Source organism: Ambystoma mexicanum, chromosome 4p (genome assembly GCF_040938575.1).
Source record: "Ambystoma mexicanum isolate Mex_15411 chromosome 4p, UKY_AmexF1_1, whole genome shotgun sequence".
Lineage (NCBI taxonomy): Eukaryota > Metazoa > Chordata > Amphibia > Caudata > Ambystomatidae > Ambystoma > Ambystoma mexicanum.
Window position 1 is genome coordinate 96,879,576 of NC_090927.1, and position 22,318 is coordinate 96,901,893.

Sequence of the window (22,318 nt, forward strand, 5' to 3'; positions counted from 1 at the left end):
AATCTCAGGAGCTACAGCCAAAAGACTAGCTAGCCCCCAGTCCCAACGGTTCCAACATCAGCTTAGCCCCGGGTCTTTTCCAGACCTAGCAACTCCCCTGGTGTCAGATAGATGAGATCATTGCCATAGATGTAAGTGTTTGATAATTGTGTCGTATGTAAGTCACCCATTGATGAGACGTGATCATAGACATCTTTTTCCAGTGGTGAGGAAATTATTCAATCAAACGTAATCTATTCATCGATGAGTCATTGCTGCAGAGTTTCCTCTCTCCGGAGCCATACAACAGACTGTCCAGTAGTATGGAGGAAGTTTGCACAGCCATTGATGACCCAACCCCATTAACATCAGTGTCCAACAGCAAGAAGGATTGGTGTATCATATGCAATCTACCTATTGATGAGTCAACCCCATAGACATCAGTGTCGAGCAACGAGAAGGATAATTGTATTGCATGCAAGCTATCCACTGATGAGACCACAAAAGAGGCAGAATTGTCTGGCAGCAAGGAGGACCATTCCATCCTAGGTAGGATGCCACCAATAAGTTCTACTTCTCGGACTGGAGAGATTTTGGAGCATTAATATCTGGATTACACTGTCACGTACGAATCCTGATCATTGACATCTGACTCTCAAGGATGAGGTAGAGAATATTATCACTTAAAAACATAAGGAAAATATAAAATAAAGTGTCATAACAAGATGTTGCCATTGATTTTCTCATGAGTTTACCTCTGGACTATCGTAGTCTGATCACAAAGAAATGACGGGTCGACATAATTGTTCACATTTTTAGCTTGAACAGTAACTCGCGCAATCTTACTCTTTTAGAACCCATTTGTTTAGCTTCATGGTTCCCTCAGATGAAGGACTTCCTGTGCTTAGGTTAAACAGATCAGGCAGACGGATCAGATACCAAAAGAGTAAGAAAGGCGAATTCCTGCCCCAGTTCATGATTACTTCCCCCTGGATTTATGAATTGTTTTTCTGAAATGCCTTCCTGATTTGGTATAGAGAAACATCTCCTCCCTTGGCCAATGTGTTCTTCATGTCTTTGGATCTGACTGATGTTGCTGATAGACTCTACTTCCAGGATGATACAGGATGTTGTAGAAAGTCTCAGTCAGCCTAGAGCTCCAGTGCCTTCACTGCACCATGTCTTCTGCCAACCCTGCATCAATTAGTTTGGTTAGGTTCTTCTCCAGATCTTTGAAGGGTGGCCTGTCAGTGCGCTCCATTGCCCAACACAAGCGCATAATGTCTGCCATGTTTTCCGGACAGCCTTCGGGTGCAGACAGTGGTGATCTGGTGAACATGTTGTTTATATAGGCCTGGTTGTTTATATCTATAGGAAAGAGAAAAGGGATGGGTGAGTGTCCAACTACACATCAGGTGTGAATAATGCACTTAAGTCTTGATCTGACTTTGGAAGCGAAAACAAATCAGAAATGTGAATACAACATTCATAAATGCAAATGCAAATTTGCTGTCTGACCTTTCTTCAAACAAAAGAGAAATGTTACCAAAGCCCCCCAGATGTGTGCTCTGAATTCTGCATGTACTTGCAAGCCATTGAGGTTGATTATTCAATGTATGGCTAATGTGAGCTGATTGCAAACATAGTAACTGGTGCTGATGGTTATAACACAGACTCTGATAGCTGACATTGGAATTGGAATCACTGATGGGTTATACTTAGGGGTCAGTGACTGGTGGGGACTGTGCAATTAAATCTGCAATTTTATCAGTGGTGTGGACACGAAGCGAGAGGAGACCGCTCATGGACACAGGGAAGTGCAGGACCGTTTGATCGGACGGTGGGACTTGGGTTAAAATCATATCACAGCCCAGGTGAAGTGAAGCTCAATGATGTCTGGTGGCTCGGTCATTCTGATCTCTCGCGTATGTTTCTGGGCTGTTGACCTTCTTCAGTGTCTGTTGTGTAGGATTTGTCAAGTTGTAGCCCGTATTTTCTAAGCCGCTGCCTGTCGTGACTTTCAACAATGTGGCATGTTAACTTTTTCATAGTGTACTTTTCCAGTGTGTGTTTGCAGGTTTCTTTTGCAATGAAAACATGAACTTCTATGGCAAGTGGTGGCCGCAGGAGAGGGGTCCCAAATCATAAACTTTTCATAGCACAAAAATCATAGTGGTAGCAGGCCTGGCATCCCTCTACAAGAGTCCCCTTCAATCACGTCAAATGATGATCTTTGATAAGGATGGAAGGCCAATGTATAGGTTACTAAGCAATCTTTACTGAAACCTCATGGCTGCAGTAGGCGCATATGCCAAATTACCTACAGTAGAAAAAAAGCTGCAGTGCGCTTACTTCTAATAGACTGGTGGCCAGAGTGGTAAATGTGGTCCTGAGGAGTTGTGACAAGGTGCATAAGAGGAGCTATAGCATAGGTGCCCCCCCAAGAGTCACAGCTTGTGCCAGTGGTCTACAGCGTGCACTGGGCCTGCTCTTGGCAGCCTAGATGGCAGCGACTTCCTTTCTACTCTCAGGCTGACACAGGAGGATGCAGCATTAGCAGGCCAACATTTCGGTGTGCCATGTAAATGCTTTTCATTCCTCCATTATCTGAAATCCAAACCAAAACAAGTCCCCGGCAACCTGCACGTCTTCTGCCAATTCAAGGACAGCAAGAAGTTTCCTGAAAATGAATGGATCCAAAACTGAATTACTGTTCCTCCAAATCAAATTCGCCACCCTCCTCCCATCCATCCAATCTCAGCCACTCCTTGACTAGCCAATCAGCCCTAGCTCTAAGGTGAGAAGCTCGCGTGGCAAATACTCTGGAAGCTCAGATGTAATCAGAGGTCTCCACAACCTCAGCATACACCAACATATCCTCCATGTGATCGCTCCTAAGCACCGGCAGGTAGTAGTGGCACTTGACTGTGAAAGCTCACTCTACCTCGTACAACCAAAACATTACCTCTTGCATCCCCAAAAGGTCTTAAGACTGATAGTAAATTGTAATCCCTTGAACTCTCTCCAACCATGAAATCACCACATTGGCTCCCACACAATTCCCGCAACACCTTCAATATCCTCTGCCACACCCACCAACACACCCATTGGGAGGACCAAATCAAAAAAATTCTCCAACATTCAACGAAACAGTACACCCCTAGATGCTCCATGCACTCATTCAGGCTAGACCCTCTACAGGTGCCTCCAGCTATAGCTGGGAGGGAAAACACTGCTCACAATCCTCCAATTCTTGCTTTGGATTGTGCCTGTCTAAGGATCTGAAACAAACTGAACCACACAACCTTCCCATCCTGAAGGATGAGTGAGAAGAGAGGTTGTGGCCTAGCATACCGTGAACCTGGGGACTGCATGTCTGCAGAAAGGCTGCTCGATTGATCCTTAACGAAGAGAAGGAAGAAAGAAATAGAGGACGGCTTCCCGAGAAGATGGAGAAATAGGAGATGGGCGTTTTACAGGTGAGTCAAGGGACAAAGCTGCGCACCATGCACCAGCCAAAGAGAAGAGCGAAGGCCTCAGCATCGTGCTGCCCACCATACACCAGCCAAAGAGAAGAGCGAATGCCTGAACATCATGCTGCCCGCCACGCACCAGTCATAGAGAAGAGCGAAGGCATGAAAATCATGCTGCCCGCCATGCACCAGCCAAAGAGAAGAGCGAAGGCCTGAACATCATGCTGCCCATCATGCACCAGCCAAAGGGAAGAGCGAAGGCCTGAACATCATGCTGCCCACCACACACCAGGCAAAGAGAAGAGCGAAGGCCTGAACATCATGCTGCCCACCATGCACTAGTCAAAGGGAAGAGCGAAGGCCTGAACATCATGCTGCCCCCATACACCAGCCAAAGAGAAGAGCAAAGGCCTGAACATCATCCTGATTGCCATACACCAGCCAAAGAGAAGAGCAAAGGCCTGAACATCATCCTGATTGCCATACACCAGCCAAAGAGAAGAGCAAAGGCCTGAACTTCATGCTGCCCACCATGCACCAGCCAAAGAGAAGAGCGAAGGCCTGAACATCATGCTGCCCCCATACACCAGCCAAAGAGAAGAGCAAAGGCCTGAACATCATCCTGATTGCCATACACCAGCCAAAGAGAAGAGCGAATGCCTGAACTTCATGCTGCCCACCATGCACCAGCCAAAGAGAAGAGCGAATGCCTGAACATCATGCTGCCCGCCATGCACCAGTCAAAGAGAAGAGTGAATGCCTTAACATCTTGCTACCCACCATGCACCAGCCAAAGAGAAGAGCGAAGGCCGGAACATCATGCTGCCTACTATACACCAGCCAAAGAGAAGAGCGAAGGCCTGAACATCATGATGCCCACCATGCACCAGTCAAAGAGAAGAGCAAAGGCCTGAACATATTGCTGCCCACCCTGCACCAGCCAAAGAGAAGAGCGAAGGCATGAATATCATGCTGCCCACCATGCACAAGCCAAAGAGAAGAGCAAAGGCCCGAACATCATGCTGCCCACCATGCACCAGCCAAAGACAAGAGCAAAGGCCTGAACATCATGATGCCCCCATACACCAGCCAAAGAGAAGAGCGAAGGCCTAAACATCATGTTGCTTGCCATGCACCAGCCAAAGAGAAGAGCGAAGGCCTAAACATCATGCTGCCCGCCATGCACCAGCCAAAGAGAAGAGCGAGGGCCTGAACATCATGCTGCTCGCCATGCACCAGCCAAAGAGAAGAGCGAAGGCCGGAACATCATGCTGCTCGCCATGCACCAGCCAAAGAGAAGAGCGAAGGCCTGAACATCATGCTGCCCACCATACACCGGCCAAAGAGAAGAGCGAATGCCTGAACATCATGCTGCCCACCATGCACCAGCCAAAGAGAAGAGCGAAGGCCTGAAAATCATGCTGCCCCCATACACCAGCCAAAGAGAAGAGCAAAGGCCTGAACATCATGCTGCTTGCCATGCACCAGCCAAAGAGAAGAGCAAAGGCCTAAACATCATGCTGCCCGCCATGCACCAGCCAAAGAGAAGAGCGAATGCCTGAACATCATGCTGCCCACCATAGAACAGCCAAAGAGAAGACCGAAGGCCTGAACATCATGCTGCCCGCCATGCACCAGCCAAAGAGAAGAGCGAAGGCCTGAACATCATGCTGCTCGCCATGCACCAGCCAAAGAGAAGAGCAAAGGTCTGAACATCATGCTGCCCCCATACACCAGCCAAAGAGAAGAGCGAACGCCTAAACATCATGCTGCTTGCCATGCACCAGCCAAAGAGAAGAGCGAAGGCCTAAACATCATGCTGCCCGCCATGCACCAGCCAAAGAGAAGAGCGAAGGCCTGAACATCATGCTGCTCTCCATGCACCAGTCAAAGAGAAGAGCGAAGGCCAGAACATCATGCTGCTAGCCATGCACCAGCCAAAGAGAAGAGCGAAGGCCTGAACATCATGCTGCCCACCATACACCAGCCAAAGAGAAGAGAAAATGCCTAAACATCATGCTGCCCACCATAGAACAGCCAAAGAGAAGTGCGAAGGCCTGAACATCATGCTGCTCGCCATGCACTAGTCAAAGGGAAGAGCGAAGGCCTGAACATCATGCTGCCCCCATACACGAGCCAAAGAGAAAAGCAAAGGCCTGAACATCATGCTGCTTGCCATGCACCAGCCAAAGAGAAGAGCAAAGGCCTAAACATCATGCTGCCCGCCATACACCAGCCAAAGAGAAGAGCAAAAGCCTGAACATCATGCTGCCCCCATACACCAGCCAAAGAGAAGAGCGAAGGCCTAAACATCATGCTGCTTGCCATGCACCAGCCAAAGAGAAGAGCGAAGGCCTAAACATCATGCTGCCCGCCATGCACCAGCCAAAGAGAAGAGCAAAGGCCTGAACATCATGCTACTCGCCATGCACCAGCCAAAGAGAAGAGCGAAGGCCGGAACATCATGCTGCTCTCCATGCACCAGCCAAAGAGAAGAGCGAAGGCCTGAACATCATGCTGCCCACCATACACCAGCCAAAGAGAAGAGCGAATGCCTGAACATCATGCTGCCCACCATGCACCAGCCAAAGAGAAGAGCGAATGCCGGAACATCATGCTGCCCACCATGCATTAGCCAAAGAGAAGAGACAATGCCTGAACATCATGCTGCCTACCATGCACCAGCCAAAGAGAAGAGTGATGGCCTGAACATCATGCTGCCCACCATGTACCAGCCGAAGAGAAGAGCGAAGGCCTGAGCATCATGCTGCCCGCCATACACCAGCCAAAGAGAAGAGCAAAGGCCTGAACATCATGCTGCTTGCCATGCACCAGCCAAAGAGAAGAGCGAAGGCCTAAACATCATGCTGCCCGCCATGCACCAGCCAAAGAGAAGAGCGAAGGCCTGAACTTCATGCTGCTCGCCATGGACCAGCCAAAGAGAAGAGCGATGGCCTGAACATCATCCTGCCCACCATGCACCAGCCAAAGAGAAGAGCGAAGGCCTGAACATCATGCTGCCCGCCATGCACCAGCTCAAGAGAAGAGCGAAGGCCTGAACATCATGCTGCCCGCCATACACCAGCCAAAGAGAAGAGCAAAGGCCTGAACATCATGCTGCCCCCATACACCAGCAAAAGAGAAGAGCAAAGGCCTGAACATCATGCTGCTTGCCATGCACCAGCCAAAGAGAAGAGTGAAGGCCTAGACATCATGCTTCCCGTCATGCACCAGCCACAGAGAAGAGCGAATGCCGGAACATCATGCTGCCCACCATGCATTAGCCAAAGAGAAGAGAGAATGCCTGAACATCATGCTGCCTATCATGCACCAGCCAAAGAGAAGAGCGAAGGCCTGAACACCATGCTGCCCACCATGCACCAGCCAAAGAGAAGAGCGAAGGCCTGAGCATCATGCTGCCCGCCATACATCAGCCAAAGAGAAGAGCAAAGGCCTGAACATCATGCTGCTTGCCATGCACCAGCCAAAGAGAAGAGCGAAGGCCTAAACATCATGCTGCCCGCCATGCACCAGCCAAAGAGAAGAGCGAAGGCCTGAACTTCATGCTGCTCGCCATGCACCAGCCAAAGAGAAGAGCGAAGGCCTGAACATCATCCTGCCCACCATGCACCAGCCAAAGAGAAGAGCGAAGGCCTGAACATCATGCTGCTTGCCATGCACCAGCCAAAGAGAAGAGTGAAGGCCTAAACATCATGCTTCCCGTCATGCACCAGCCACAGAGAAGAGCGAAGGCCTGAACATCATGCTGCCCACATTGCCTCAGCCAAAGAGAAGAGCAAATGTCTGAACATCATGATGTCCACCATGCACCAGCCAAAGAGAAGAGCGAATGCCGGAACATCATGCTGCCCACCATGCATCAGCCAAAGATAAGAGCGAATGCCTGAACATCATGCTGCCCACCATACACCAGCCAAAGAGAAGAGACAATGCCTGAACATCATGCTGCCCACCATGCACCAGCCAAAGAGAAGAGCAAAGGCCTGAACATCATGCTGCTTGCCATGCACCAGCCAAAGAGAAGAGCAAATGCCTGAACATCATGCTGCCCACCATGCACCAGCCAAAGAGAAGAGCAAATGCCTGAACATCATGCTGCCCACCATGCATCAGCCAAAGAGAAGAGCAAATGCCTGAACATCATGATGCCCCCATACACCAGCCAAAGAGAAGAGCGAATGCCGGAACATCATGCTGCCCACCATGTACCAGCCAAAGAGAAGAGTGAAGGCCTGAACATCATGCTGCCCACCATGCACCAGCCAAAGAGAAGAGCGAATGCCTGACAATCATGCCAACACCTTATAGTATTCAGTACAAAAAAGAAGGTGGGTGAGGCGCGCACTCCCGGTCCTGGTCAATTGAACCTGTTGCAAAAAATATAATAAGTAGCTGGGTCAAATCCCAAAATGGACAAATGTTCACAGGGTTAGATCCCTTCTGCTGCAAACCAGGTACTCAGTAATAACAGGGTTAGATCCCTGGCTGCAAATCAGGTACTCAGTAATAACAGGGTTAAATCCCTCAGCTGCAGTTCTGTGGTCTGTAGTTGTTCTCCTCCTAGCGCTTTCTTATCTCAAATAATCATCAGGGAGGCTGTTGAGCAGGTTTGTCTAATTAGACTCAAAGGATTCTGGTAGCTATAGTGAAAACGTTTTTTTCTGTTCAGGTGACCAGCAACCGACACCCCTCCAAAGCACAAGTCCTTCCCAAATTTGGGGGAGGGGAGAGAACCATCTTTATGATTCTCCAAAGTGGGGCACAGTCACCCCGTGGCGCTGCCTCTGGAGCCCGGGACTCCCATAGCATTCAGTACAAAAAAGAAGGTGGGTGAGGCGCGCACTCCCGGTCCTGGTCAATTGAACCTGTTGCAAAAAATATAATAAGTAGCTGGGTCAAATCCCAAAATGGACAAATGTTCACAGGGTTAGATCCCTTCTGCTGCAAATCAGGTACTCAGTAATAACAGGGTTAGATCCCTTGCTGCAAATCAGGTACTCAGTAATAACAGGGTTAAATCCCTCAGCTGCAGTTCTGTGGTCTGTAGTTGTTCTCCTCCTAGCGCTTTCTTATCTCAAATAATCATCAGGGAGGCTGTTGAGCAGGTGTGTCTAATTAGACTCAAAGGATTCTGGTAGCTGTAGTGAAAACGTTTTTTTCTGTTCAGGTGACCAGCAACCGACACCCCTCCAAAGCACAAGTCCTTCCCAAATTTGGGGGAGGGGAGAGAACCATCTTTATGATTCTCCAAAGTGGGGCACAGTCACCCCGTGGCGCTGCCTCTGGAGCCCGGGACTCCCATAGCATTCAGTACAAAAAAGAAGGTGGGTGAGGCGCGCACTCCCGGTCCTGGTCAATTGAACCTGTTGCAAAAAATATAATAAGTAGCTGGGTCAAATCCCAAAATGGACAAGTGTTCACAGGGTTAGATCCCTTCTGCTGCAAATCAGGTACTCAGTAATAACAGGGTTAGATCCCTTGCTGCAAATCAGGTACTCAGTAATAACAGGGTTAAATCCCTCAGCTGCAGTTCTGTGGTCTGTAGTTGTTCTCCTCCTAGCGCTTTCTTATCTCAAATAATCATCAGGGAGGCTGTTGAGCAGGTTTGTCTAATTAGACTCAAAGGATTCTGGTAGCTGTAGTGAAAACGTTTTTTTCTGTTCAGGTGACCAGCAACCGACACCCCTCCAAAGCACAAGTCCTTCCCAAATTTGGGGGAGGGGAGAGAACCATCTTTATGATTCTCCAAAGTGGGGCACAGTCACCCCGTGGCGCTGCCTCTGGAGCCCGGGACTCCCATAGCATTCGGTACAAAAAAGAAGGTGGGTGAGGCGCGCACTCCCGGTCCTGGTCAATTGAACCTGTTGCAAAAAATATAATAAGTAGCTGGGTCAAATCCCAAAATGGACAAATGTTCACAGGGTTAGATCCCTTCTGCTGCAAATCAGGTACTCAGTAATAACAGGGTTAGATCCCTTGCTGCAAATCAGGTACTCAGTAATAACAGGGTTAAATCCCTCAGCTGCAGTTCTGTGGTCTGTAGTTGTTCTCCTCCTAGCGCTTTCTTATCTCAAATAATCATCAGGGAGGCTGTTGAGTAGGTGTGTCTAATTAGACTCAAAGGATTCTGGTAGCTGTAGTGAAAACGTTTTTTTCTGTTCAGGTGACCAGCAACCGACACCCCTCCAAAGCACAAGTCCTTCCCAAATTTGGGGGAGGGGAGAGAACCATCTTTATGATTCTCCAAAGTGGGGCACAGTCACCCCGTGGCGCTGCCTCTGGAGCCCGGGACTCCCATAGCATTCAGTACAAAAAAGAAGGTGGGTGAGGCGCGCACTCCCGGTCCTGGTCAATTGAACCTGTTGCAAAAAATATAATAAGTAGCTGGGTCAAATCCCAAAATGGACAAATGTTCACAGGGTTAGATCCCTTCTGCTGCAAATCAGGTACTCAGTAATAACAGGGTTAGATCCCTTGCTGCAAATCAGGTACTCAGTAATAACAGGGTTAAATCCCTCAGCTGCAGTTCTGTGGTCTGTAGTTGTTCTCCTCCTAGCGCTTTCTTATCTCAAATAATCATCAGGGAGGCTGTTGAGCAGGTGTGTCTAATTAGACTCAAAGGATTCTGGTAGCTGTAGTGAAAACGTTTTTTTCTGTTCAGGTGACCAGCAACCGACACCCCTCCAAAGCACAAGTCCTTCCCAAATTTGGGGGAGGGGAGAGAACCATCTTTATGATTCTCCAAAGTGGGGCACAGTCACCCCGTGGCGCTGCCTCTGGAGCCCGGGACTCCCATAGCATTCAGTACAAAAAAGAAGGTGGGTGAGGCGCGCACTCCCGGTCCTGGTCAATTGAACCTGTTGCAAAAAATATAATAAGTAGCTGGGTCAAATCCCAAAATGGACAAATGTTCACAGGGTTAGATCCCTTCTGCTGCAAATCAGGTACTCAGTAATAACAGGGTTAGATCCCTTGCTGCAAATCAGGTACTCAGTAATAACAGGGTTAAATCCCTCAGCTGCAGTTCTGTGGTCTGTAGTTGTTCTCCTCCTAGCGCTTTCTTATCTCAAATAATCATCAGGGAGGCTGTTGAGCAGGTGTGTCTAATTAGACTCAAAGGATTCTGGTAGCTGTAGTGAAAATGTTTTTTTCTGTTCAGGTGACCAGCAACCGACACCCCTCCAAAGCACAAGTCCTTCCCAAATTTGGGGGAGGGGAGAGAACCATCTTTATGATTCTCCAAAGTGGGGCATAGTCACCCCGTGGCGCTGCCTCTGGAGCCCGGGACTCCCATAGCATTCAGTACAAAAAAGAAGGTGGGTGAGGCGTGCACTCCCGGTCCTGGTCAATTGAACCTGTTGCAAAAAATATAATAAGTAGCTGGGTCAAATCCCAAAATGGACAAATGTTCACAGGGTTAGATCCCTTCTGCTGCAAATCAGGTACTCAGTAATAACAGGGTTAGATCCCTTGCTGCAAATCAGGTACTCAGTAATAACAGGGTTAAATCCCTCAGCTGCAGTTCTGTGGTCTGTAGTTGTTCTCCTCCTAGCGCTTTCTTATCTCAAATAATCATCAGGGAGGCTGTTGAGCAGGTGTGTCTAATTAGACTCAAAGGATTCTGGTAGCTGTAGTGAAAACGTTTTTTTCTGTTCAGGTGACCAGCAACCGACACCCCTCCAAAGCACAAGTCCTTCCCAAATTTGGGGGAGGGGAGAGAACCATCTTTATGATTCTCCAAAGTGGGGCACAGTCACCCCGTGGCGCTGCCTCTGGAGCCCGGGACTCCCATAGCATTCAGTACAAAAAAGAAGGTGGGTGAGGCGCGCACTCCCGGTCCTGGTCAATTGAACCTGTTGCAAAAAATATAATAAGTAGCTGGGTCAAATCCCAAAATGGACAAATGTTCACAGGGTTAGATCCCTTCTGCTGCAAATCAGGTACTCAGTAATAACAGGGTTAGATCCCTTGCTGCAAATCAGGTACTCAGTAATAACAGGGTTAAATCCCTCAGCTGCAGTTCTGTGGTCTGTAGTTGTTCTCCTCCTAGCGCTTTCTTATCTCAAATAATCATCAGGGAGGCTGTTGAGCAGGTGTGTCTAATTAGACTCAAAGGATTCTGGTAGCTGTAGTGAAAACGTTTTTTTCTGTTCAGGTGACCAGCAACCGACACCCCTCCAAAGCACAAGTCCTTCCCAAATTTGGGGGAGGGGAGAGAACCATCTTTATGATTCTCCAAAGTGGGGCACAGTCACCCCGTGGCGCTGCCTCTGGAGCCCGGGACTCCCATAGCATTCAGTACAAAAAAGAAGGTGGGTGAGGCGCGCACTCCCGGTCCTGGTCAATTGAACCTGTTGCAAAAAATATAATAAGTAGCTGGGTCAAATCCCAAAATGGACAAATGTTCACAGGGTTAGATCCCTTCTGCTGCAAATCAGGTACTCAGTAATAACAGGGTTAGATCCCTTGCTGCAAATCAGGTACTCAGTAATAACAGGGTTAAATCCCTCAGCTGCAGTTCTGTGGTCTGTAGTTGTTCTCCTCCTAGCGCTTTCTTATCTCAAATAATCATCAGGGAGGCTGTTGAGCAGGTGTGTCTAATTAGACTCAAAGGATTCTGGTAGCTGTAGTGAAAATGTTTTTTTCTGTTCAGGTGACCAGCAACCGACACCCCTCCAAAGCACAAGTCCTTCCCAAATTTGGGGGAGGGGAGAGAACCATCTTTATGATTCTCCAAAGTGGGGCATAGTCACCCCGTGGCGCTGCCTCTGGAGCCCGGGACTCCCATAGCATTCAGTACAAAAAAGAAGGTGGGTGAGGCGTGCACTCCCGGTCCTGGTCAATTGAACCTGTTCCAAAAAATATAATAAGTAGCTGGGTCAAATCCCAAAATGGACAAATGTTCACAGGGTTAGATCCCTTCTGCTGCAAATCAGGTACTCAGTAATAACAGGGTTAGATCCCTTGCTGCAAATCAGGTACTCAGTAATAACAGGGTTAAATCCCTCAGCTGCAGTTCTGTGGTCTGTAGTTGTTCTCCTCCTAGCGCTTTCTTATCTCAAATAATCATCAGGGAGGCTGTTGAGTAGGTGTGTCTAATTAGACTCAAAGGATTCTGGTAGCTGTAGTGAAAACGTTTTTTTCTGTTCAGGTGACCAGCAACCGACACCCCTCCAAAGCACAAGTCCTTCCCAAATTTGGGGGAGGGGAGAGAACCATCTTTATGATTCTCCAAAGTGGGGCACAGTCACCCCGTGGCGCTGCCTCTGGAGCCCGGGACTCCCATAGCATTCAGTACAAAAAAGAAGGTGGGTGAGGCGCGCACTCCCGGTCCTGGTCAATTGAACCTGTTGCAAAAAATATAATAAGTAGCTGGGTCAAATCCCAAAATGGACAAATGTTCACAGGGTTAGATCCCTTCTGCTGCAAATCAGGTACTCAGTAATAACAGGGTTAGATCCCTTGCTGCAAATCAGGTACTCAGTAATAACAGGGTTAAATCCCTCAGCTGCAGTTCTGTGGTCTGTAGTTGTTCTCCTCCTAGCGCTTTCTTATCTCAAATAATCATCAGGGAGGCTGTTGAGCAGGTGTGTCTAATTAGACTCAAAGGATTCTGGTAGCTGTAGTGAAAACGTTTTTTTCTGTTCAGGTGACCAGCAACCGACACCCCTCCAAAGCACAAGTCCTTCCCAAATTTGGGGGAGGGGAGAGAACCATCTTTATGATTCTCCAAAGTGGGGCACAGTCACCCCGTGGCGCTGCCTCTGGAGCCCGGGACTCCCATAGCATTCAGTACAAAAAAGAAGGTGGGTGAGGCGCGCACTCCCGGTCCTGGTCAATTGAACCTGTTGCAAAAAATATAATAAGTAGCTGGGTCAAATCCCAAAATGGACAAATGTTCACAGGGTTAGATCCCTTCTGCTGCAAATCAGGTACTCAGTAATAACAGGGTTAGATCCCTTGCTGCAAATCAGGTACTCAGTAATAACAGGGTTAAATCCCTCAGCTGCAGTTCTGTGGTCTGTAGTTGTTCTCCTCCTAGCGCTTTCTTATCTCAAATAATCATCAGGGAGGCTGTTGAGCAGGTGTGTCTAATTAGACTCAAAGGATTCTGGTAGCTGTAGTGAAAATGTTTTTTTCTGTTCAGGTGACCAGCAACCGACACCCCTCCAAAGCACAAGTCCTTCCCAAATTTGGGGGAGGGGAGAGAACCATCTTTATGATTCTCCAAAGTGGGGCATAGTCACCCCGTGGCGCTGCCTCTGGAGCCCGGGACTCCCATAGCATTCAGTACAAAAAAGAAGGTGGGTGAGGCGTGCACTCCCGGTCCTGGTCAATTGAACCTGTTGCAAAAAATATAATAAGTAGCTGGGTCAAATCCCAAAATGGACAAATGTTCACAGGGTTAGATCCCTTCTGCTGCAAATCAGGTACTCAGTAATAACAGGGTTAGATCCCTTGCTGCAAATCAGGTACTCAGTAATAACAGGGTTAAATCCCTCAGCTGCAGTTCTGTGGTCTGTAGTTGTTCTCCTCCTAGCGCTTTCTTATCTCAAATAATCATCAGGGAGGCTGTTGAGCAGGTGTGTCTAATTAGACTCAAAGGATTCTGGTAGCTGTAGTGAAAACGTTTTTTTCTGTTCAGGTGACCAGCAACCGACACCCCTCCAAAGCACAAGTCCTTCCCAAATTTGGGGGAGGGGAGAGAACCATCTTTATGATTCTCCAAAGTGGGGCACAGTCACCCCGTGGCGCTGCCTCTGGAGCCCGGGACTCCCATAGCATTCAGTACAAAAAAGAAGGTGGGTGAGGCGCGCACTCCCGGTCCTGGTCAATTGAACCTGTTGCAAAAAATATAATAAGTAGCTGGGTCAAATCCCAAAATGGACAAATGTTCACAGGGTTAGATCCCTTCTGCTGCAAATCAGGTACTCAGTAATAACAGGGTTAGATCCCTTGCTGCAAATCAGGTACTCAGTAATAACAGGGTTAAATCCCTCAGCTGCAGTTCTGTGGTCTGTAGTTGTTCTCCTCCTAGCGCTTTCTTATCTCAAATAATCATCAGGGAGGCTGTTGAGCAGGTGTGTCTAATTAGACTCAAAGGATTCTGGTAGCTGTAGTGAAAACGTTTTTTTCTGTTCAGGTGACCAGCAACCGACACCCCTCCAAAGCACAAGTCCTTCCCAAATTTGGGGGAGGGGAGAGAACCATCTTTATGATTCTCCAAAGTGGGGCACAGTCACCCCGTGGCGCTGCCTCTGGAGCCCGGGACTCCCATAGCATTCAGTACAAAAAAGAAGGTGGGTGAGGCGCGCACTCCCGGTCCTGGTCAATTGAACCTGTTGCAAAAAATATAATAAGTAGCTGGGTCAAATCCCAAAATGGACAAATGTTCACAGGGTTAGATCCCTTCTGCTGCAAATCAGGTACTCAGTAATAACAGGGTTAGATCCCTTGCTGCAAATCAGGTACTCAGTAATAACAGGGTTAAATCCCTCAGCTGCAGTTCTGTGGTCTGTAGTTGTTCTCCTCCTAGCGCTTTCTTATCTCAAATAATCATCAGGGAGGCTGTTGAGCAGGTGTGTCTAATTAGACTCAAAGGATTCTGGTAGCTGTAGTGAAAATGTTTTTTTCTGTTCAGGTGACCAGCAACCGACACCCCTCCAAAGCACAAGTCCTTTCCAAATTTGGGGGAGGGGAGAGAACCATCTTTATGATTCTCCAAAGTGGGGCATAGTCACCCCGTGGCGCTGCCTCTGGAGCCCGGGACTCCCATAGCATTCAGTACAAAAAAGAAGGTGGGTGAGGCGTGCACTCCCGGTCCTGGTCAATTGAACCTGTTCCAAAAAATATAATAAGTAGCTGGGTCAAATCCCAAAATGGACAAATGTTCACAGGGTTAGATCCCTTCTGCTGCAAATCAGGTACTCAGTAATAACAGGGTTAGATCCCTTGCTGCAAATCAGGTACTCAGTAATAACAGGGTTAAATCCCTCAGCTGCAGTTCTGTGGTCTGTAGTTGTTCTCCTCCTAGCGCTTTCTTATCTCAAATAATCATCAGGGAGGCTGTTGAGCAGGTGTGTCTAATTAGACTCAAAGGATTCTGGTAGCTGTAGTGAAAACGTTTTTTTCTGTTCAGGTGACCAGCAACCGACACCCCTCCAAAGCACAAGTCCTTCCCAAATTTGGGGGAGGGGAGAGAACCATCTTTATGATTCTCCAAAGTGGGGCACAGTCACCCCGTGGCGCTGCCTCTGGAGCCCGGGACTCCCATAGCATTCAGTACAAAAAAGAAGGTGGGTGAGGCGCGCACTCCCGGTCCTGGTCAATTGAACCTGTTGCAAAAAATATAATAAGTAGCTGAGTCAAATCCCAAAATGGACAAATGTTCACAGGGTTAGATCCCTTCTGCTGCAAATCAGGTACTCAGTAATAACAGGGTTAGATCCCTTGCTGCAAATCAGGTACTCAGTAATAACAGGGTTAAATCCCTCAGCTGCAGTTCTGTGGTCTGTAGTTGTTCTCCTCCTAGCGCTTTCTTATCTCAAATAATCATCAGGGAGGCTGTTGAGCAGGTGTGTCTAATTAGACTCAAAGGATTCTGGTAGCTGTAGTGAAAATGTTTTTTTCTGTTCAGGTGACCAGCAACCGACACCCCTCCAAAGCACAAGTCCTTCCCAAATTTGGGGGAGGGGAGAGAACCATCTTTATGATTCTCCAAAGTGGGGCATAGTCACCCCGTGGCGCTGCCTCTGGAGCCCGGGACTCCCATAGCATTCAGTACAAAAAAGAAGGTGGGTGAGGCGTGCACTCCCGGTCCTGGTCAATTGAACCTGTTGCAAAAAATATAATAAGTAGCTGGGTCAAATCCCAAAATGGACAAATGTTCACAGGGTTAGATCCCTTCTGCTGCAAATCAGGTACTCAGTAATAACAGGGTTAGATCCCTTGCTGCAAATCAGGTACTCAGTAATAACAGGGTTAAATCCCTCAGCTGCAGTTCTGTGGTCTGTAGTTGTTCTCCTCCTAGCGCTTTCTTATCTCAAATAATCATCAGGGAGGCTGTTGAGCAGGTGTGTCTTTTTTGTACTGAATGCTATGGGAGTCCCGGGCTCCAGAGGCAGCGCCACGGGGTGACTGTGCCCCACTTTGGAGAATCATAAAGATGGTTCTCTCCCCTCCCCCAAATTTGGGAAGGACTTGTGCTTTGGAGGGGTGTCGGTTGCTGGTCACCTAAACAGAAAAAAACTTTTTCACTACAGCTACCAGAATCCTTTGAGTCTAATTAGACACACCTGCTCAACAGCCTCCCTGATGATTATTTGAGATAAGAAAGCGCTAGGAGGAGAACAACTACAGACCACAGAAATGCAGCCGAGGGATCTAACCCTGTTATTACTGAGTACCTGATTTGCAGCAAGGGATCTAACCCTGTTATTACTAAGTACCTGAATTGCAGCAGAAGGGATCTAACCCTGTGAATTTTTGTCCATTTTGGGATTTGACCCAGCTACTTATTTTTTACAACAGGTTCAATTGACCAGGACCGGGAGTGCGCGCCTCACCCACCTTCTTTTTTGTACTGAACACCTTATAGTATTTGTGATCTCTTAACTCAAACATTATGTTGCATTATATTGTGAGATAAAAAGACTTGCTTTGGCAGAGAAAACTAGAACTGCATCATTATCATTGCCAGGTATTTGTTGGAAGAGGAGTGCTGTGGCGTTGGCTGTGTGTGAGACAGGGCCATCCATACCGAAGCAACTGACTGCAGTATATCGTGTATTACAGCATACAGACGTTAATGGTATGACTTTACAGTGCCACACCCTGCTCTGAGAGTACAGCCGCTGAACATCTCGTGGTTCCTGTACACAGGGCTGCACGTGTCACATTAATGTAACCACGCAGGTTTATAACACGCTTGTTGTTTCTGTAGCGCTTTATGCCACAGTAAGATCTCCTCCCACATTGATGGTGAGACCCCTGCTGCAATTTGCATCCACTAAAGTCTTAGAGAGTGGCTCTTGGCACATTAGTAATGTGTCGAATCAGAGGTGATTCTCCCAAAAACCCTGGCCTGGACCCCCTCTCATGTGGCACGGGAAAGGTATCCTCTACCTGATCCTGACCCTGGGGGTGGTATTCTGTGGGAGGATCACATGGGAGGAGACTCAGGTCAGGAGGAATGGGAGAACCCTCCAAATAACTTCCCTAATGATCATACAGTTTTAATGGCTTACTGTAAAGTTGAAGATTCTGATGTAAAATTAACTAAGAACATTAGGGACTTCTAGTACTGTGATGAGGAAGAGGGGCATAGAGTTATTAAACCGTAGTGAACGGTCTAGTTGCTCTAATGACCCACACTTGAGCGGGAACTTTAAATATTGAAATGCCTTTCAGGTGCAAGTCAGTAGAAAGCAGTGGGAGCAGCAGAAGAAGCAGGAGAAAGCAGAAGTTGGAGCCGCTGCTGTAAGCAGTGTAGAGAATGTGGCAGAGGTTGAGGTTACAGGTGTTATTACACACAGGAGTTCTTAAAACCCCATCTTGTAATGTCAGTTTTTCTGTGCATCTGTTATAAGCACGAGTATAGAGAGGAGCAGTCATGTGGTCACTTACTTTGGGTAATAAGCTAGTAAGAGGGCACCGAAGAGAGCTATCCATTCTCTCTAGCTCCTTAAACACCCAACGCTACCAACCTATAGCTCTTCCGGAACTGCCTTGGAATCACAGTGTGTATGTCCACCCAGCACAAACTTTGGAAGATATTCCTTTTAGAGTGGATCAACAGGCCCCCAATCTAACCAACAGGCCTCCATTCTAACACAAACCATTTGCCCGCGCCTGACTCTCTCTCTTCTGCTTCCAATCCTCTGAATCCACTCCTGCTCTTGCTCTCCTCCCAATCCAGGCACGCTAAGGTCTGGCTTCCTCGGGGAGGGCCCAGTGCACAGTTACTACGGTGACGATTCTGAGCAGTACTGTAGTCAAATATGGAAATTACTGTGCAATTGATAAAAGGCTTGGCAAATAGGGCACGCGTGCAGGGTGCACACGCGTGGCGGCAGCGCCCAAGGGTCAGTGTCCTATTTAAGTGTGAGGGCATAAAGAAAAGAGGATCCCAAGCAGGGTTTCCTGCTGGGGCACAATGACTTGGGCCCTGATGTATGGATTTTTTGCGTGTAGAACGGGAATTTGTGCGCCATTCTGCCTCAAAATCCCCATTCATCAAACAGGGATTTGCATGCAGAATGGCACGCAAATCCCCGACCTACACGCAAATAATTCCATAAATCAGGTCCTTGGTCTCAACACGTCACTGTTTGCTATGAGCCATGTTTGCTATCATCGGCACCTACACCTAAAAACTAAAACCCATGTGTCAAACTTTCCAATGACGGCCTATCACACACTCAGCACACCGGCGCAATGATAAAAAAAACCCATCCGCGCAAATGACTTTGCATTCAAGCAAGCAAATTAACCATAAAATAGGAAAGGGGGAAACTAAGAATGCACTGGAGGTTATAAGCACCAATCTGCCTGCATGAGTATCTTATTGCACAAATAACTGTTTTTTCCATGCTTAATTTTCTGCTAAATTGGAAGCTAACTGCTCCAGTGCTAATGACCCAGGCAGGCTGGTCAGTCATTAAGTGACAAGCACATGATACTGTGTGCAATGTGTGACTAGACAGCCTGAACAAATTTAATACAGACTTGCCTTTGCCATCATTAATTTCACAAACAATAGCAATGTGGCACACAACAGCTAGCGCACTTAAAGCCAGCCTTGTAAAACAAATTTGCTGCAGCAGTTAAAATGCGCTGGCATGGGCTTGATGGCTCAGCTAGCGTGTCAGGCCCAGTAGCATTGAAAATGACTCTGCTGGGCCGGGAAGGCATGAGGGGGAGTTATCCTGCATACATATAATAGAATATTTAAGGCTAGATAGCCTATTGATATTTAAGTTTTCAAGATGTATGTTTTTTGGCATGGAAGCTGGACCACTCGTTTTAAAGACGCCTTAACAATTAAACACAAGGCACTTAAGTTTTTAACTTGATAGTGAAAGCAAGCTCCCAAAATACAAATTACTTCAGCTATATTAAAAAAGATTATACTCACATGATTCAATGTATAATTTTATTTGGAAGATGCATGGTATCTTTTCCATTCAAAGATGGCCGTGTGTATTGGCTTGTTTCCAGCGAGCTTCCTTTGAGACAGTCATCCAAGATGGCTGCCTCCATGGAAGAGCTCAGAGCTCAAAGAGTTCTGAGATGGGCAGGAATGAGTGGGATTAGCCATAGGGATTAGCATGCCTAGGCCCGGGGGAATGCGGGGGATTCAATAACCAAACTAAACCAAATACACTGGGTATCCCTCCTAAAATGTCATCTCCATAGGAAAACATTACATACCCTCATTCAAAGGGCATCAGGTATTAATGTCCCCATACATAATGTCACAGGGAAAAGTCATTGGCAACATTATATATGGTAACATTAGGTATGGGCACGGGTTGCAGGGATGTCCCCAGCTCCCCTTGACCCCCGCATGTTCAATGTAATAATGTCTCCACATAAAACGGCGAAATTTTTGTCAGGAGAAAGTTTTGCAGGGACATTATTACATGGAACCATTCAAAGCCCATATTTGAAGCTCTTATGTTAAAGCTCTTATTTTAATGACAATAGTTTCAGCTTAAAGGTAGTGCTTTCAGCGCCACCAAATAGCCCAAACTAAATAAGTGGGGGAAATGAAGGTCAGGAGAGGTGACATAAAGGGGAAGGCAGAGGCCAGGCAAGTGCTGAGGGGAGCCCAGCAGGGTAAGTAACAGGGGATGCTGGTGGGAAGGACCACTGTCTAAGTGCAGGGAACAGACTCAGGAGGGGTGTCCGGTCAAAGGACCGAAAACAAAAGGACTAAATGCGAAAGGGTCCCCCCAAAAAAAACAAAAAATAAAATAAAAAAATCAACCCTTTTGTTTTCAGTCCTTTTGATTCAACCCTATTGTATTTCCATCCTTTTGATTCGATCCTTTGACCTACAACCCTCAGGAGGGATGCCCAACCCCCCAGACTAGTCAGGGAGGGGTGCTGGTATGAGGGAGTGCTGGTAAAGACTGGTCATGGGGCCTGGTACCCTGCAAGACTCATAAGGAGACAGACCACCAGTCGCAGTTGCAGAAGTGGGTATTAGCATGGTAGTGTGAGAGGGAAGGAAGTAGAGAAAAGCAGGGTCTTCATTAGCTTCTAGAACTTAAGGAGATCCAGCTCAAGTCTGAGAGGGCAGGGAGGCCATTACAGAGGGTGGCACCGGCTGAAGAGAGAGATCTACACCGCACTCTCTGCTTGGAGAAACATCTGATGGGATGGTTATTTATCAGTAACAATCAAAAATGCTCCAAAAAATCAAAGAGGTAGAAGAAGCTTATAATAGAGAACAGACAAATAGCTCCACCTTTGATGTAGTCCTTGTTCCCAGGGTTCTTCCCATTTCTCAGAACAGACCTAAACAAGGAAAGGTTTTTGAGTCATACATAGTTTGTCTTGAGTTTATCGCCTGTACTCCTTCTAAAATCCTGGCAGTTGGTGTTGCCTTCTTTTCAGTTTCTTAGTGGGGGTGTGCTTCCAGGGGCTGTTACTACGTGTTGATGTCCAAATCTGGATAACTGCAAGAATGAACCTAGGGGCCACCAAGCATTGGCCCCAAAGCATCTTGATTGTCTTTAAGTGGCAGCCTTGGCCAGAGGGAGGGATTCCTAGCCTGGTGCTTTCTGACTGACAGACCTTCTGGCTACTCTCCTCATGCCTCTTGCACATGCTCGTTACCCGAGGCCCCTCACCTTTATCTCTTCTAATATCAGGTTTTTCCTTGCACTGAAATCAGGTTTCCTCCTTGTTGCTTGCCCATGTGCTCTTACCTCCTCCCCTCCACACTCTCCCACCAGACAGGGAGTGTACATATTTCTTGTCTGACTCAGCCCTCACAGCCTACTCTTCCTCTGCTTGTTTTCTTGCCACCGTCTCTTGTTTGCTCACAAACCACCACTGTTGTTTCGCTCCTTTCTCTGTCTAGTCTTTCACTACCTCCTCCCGATGAATCTCCTACTATTGTCTTTAATCTTCCCTCAAATATGCCTCTTTCTGTGGCCCTCTCCAACCTTTGTTTTCTACCTTCTCCACTAACTCTCCTTAAAATAACCCCTCCTTCTCTTCTCTCAGTAATCTCCTCTCCTCTAGGCACCTACAAACATGTGTGCTACCTGTCTTTCCTTTTACCTTCACCACCCTCCTCCTGTACTTCTCGCTCCAAACTCCACACATCTCTCTGCTAAGTCGTTCCCCTTTTATAGGGATTAGGCCCCTCCTTCCTCAATGCCTTTCAGATGCATGCGGGGGACATGACTGGTCAGTTTGAACTTGTGGGTGGGATCCTGTCCGCATTGTAGGTTCCTCGGCGTCTTTACATGGTTCGGTTACTGAATCCGATTTCTGGATTTGGAACTAGCTTCATTTTGGTTTTTGGTTTTTGCAAATGCATGGTTTGGGGGAGTTTGCGAGCCTCAATAAGTGCTAATGGATTTTCCAGGACGCGGGCCTAGGGAACCTTAGGTGGGTCAGCACTTGGCTATGCCCTTTCTCCTGGCGGGATCTGTGTCTGCTTTCTAGTAGTCACATCTTCCCAGATTTCTTCTCGGGGAAGAATTGTTTGTTGTTCCACTGTGAAATGTTCCTGGTGTACTCCTACCGGAGGGTGGGAAGGTCTAAGGTATCTTCCTCAGGCTGCCTGCAGGTCCCGCATCTCTATCACAGTACCGCCAGGCAGATGT

At 47.7% G+C, this 22,318-nt stretch overlaps 1 protein-coding gene across 1 annotated transcript in view; it reads right to left on the bottom strand.

The window, feature by feature from the left end:
* Window positions 1-707: 707 nt before the first annotated feature.
* Window positions 708-22,318, bottom strand: part of LOC138453026 (tyrosine-protein kinase-like) — a 370,904-nt gene continuing 349,293 nt past the window's right edge. Inside the window, exon 9 of the mRNA XM_069605443.1 lies at window positions 708-1,347. Within this exon, the coding sequence (XP_069461544.1) occupies window positions 1,148-1,347 (200 nt within the window). The 3' untranslated portion in view covers window positions 708-1,147. The remainder of the gene's footprint in view (window positions 1,348-22,318) is intronic.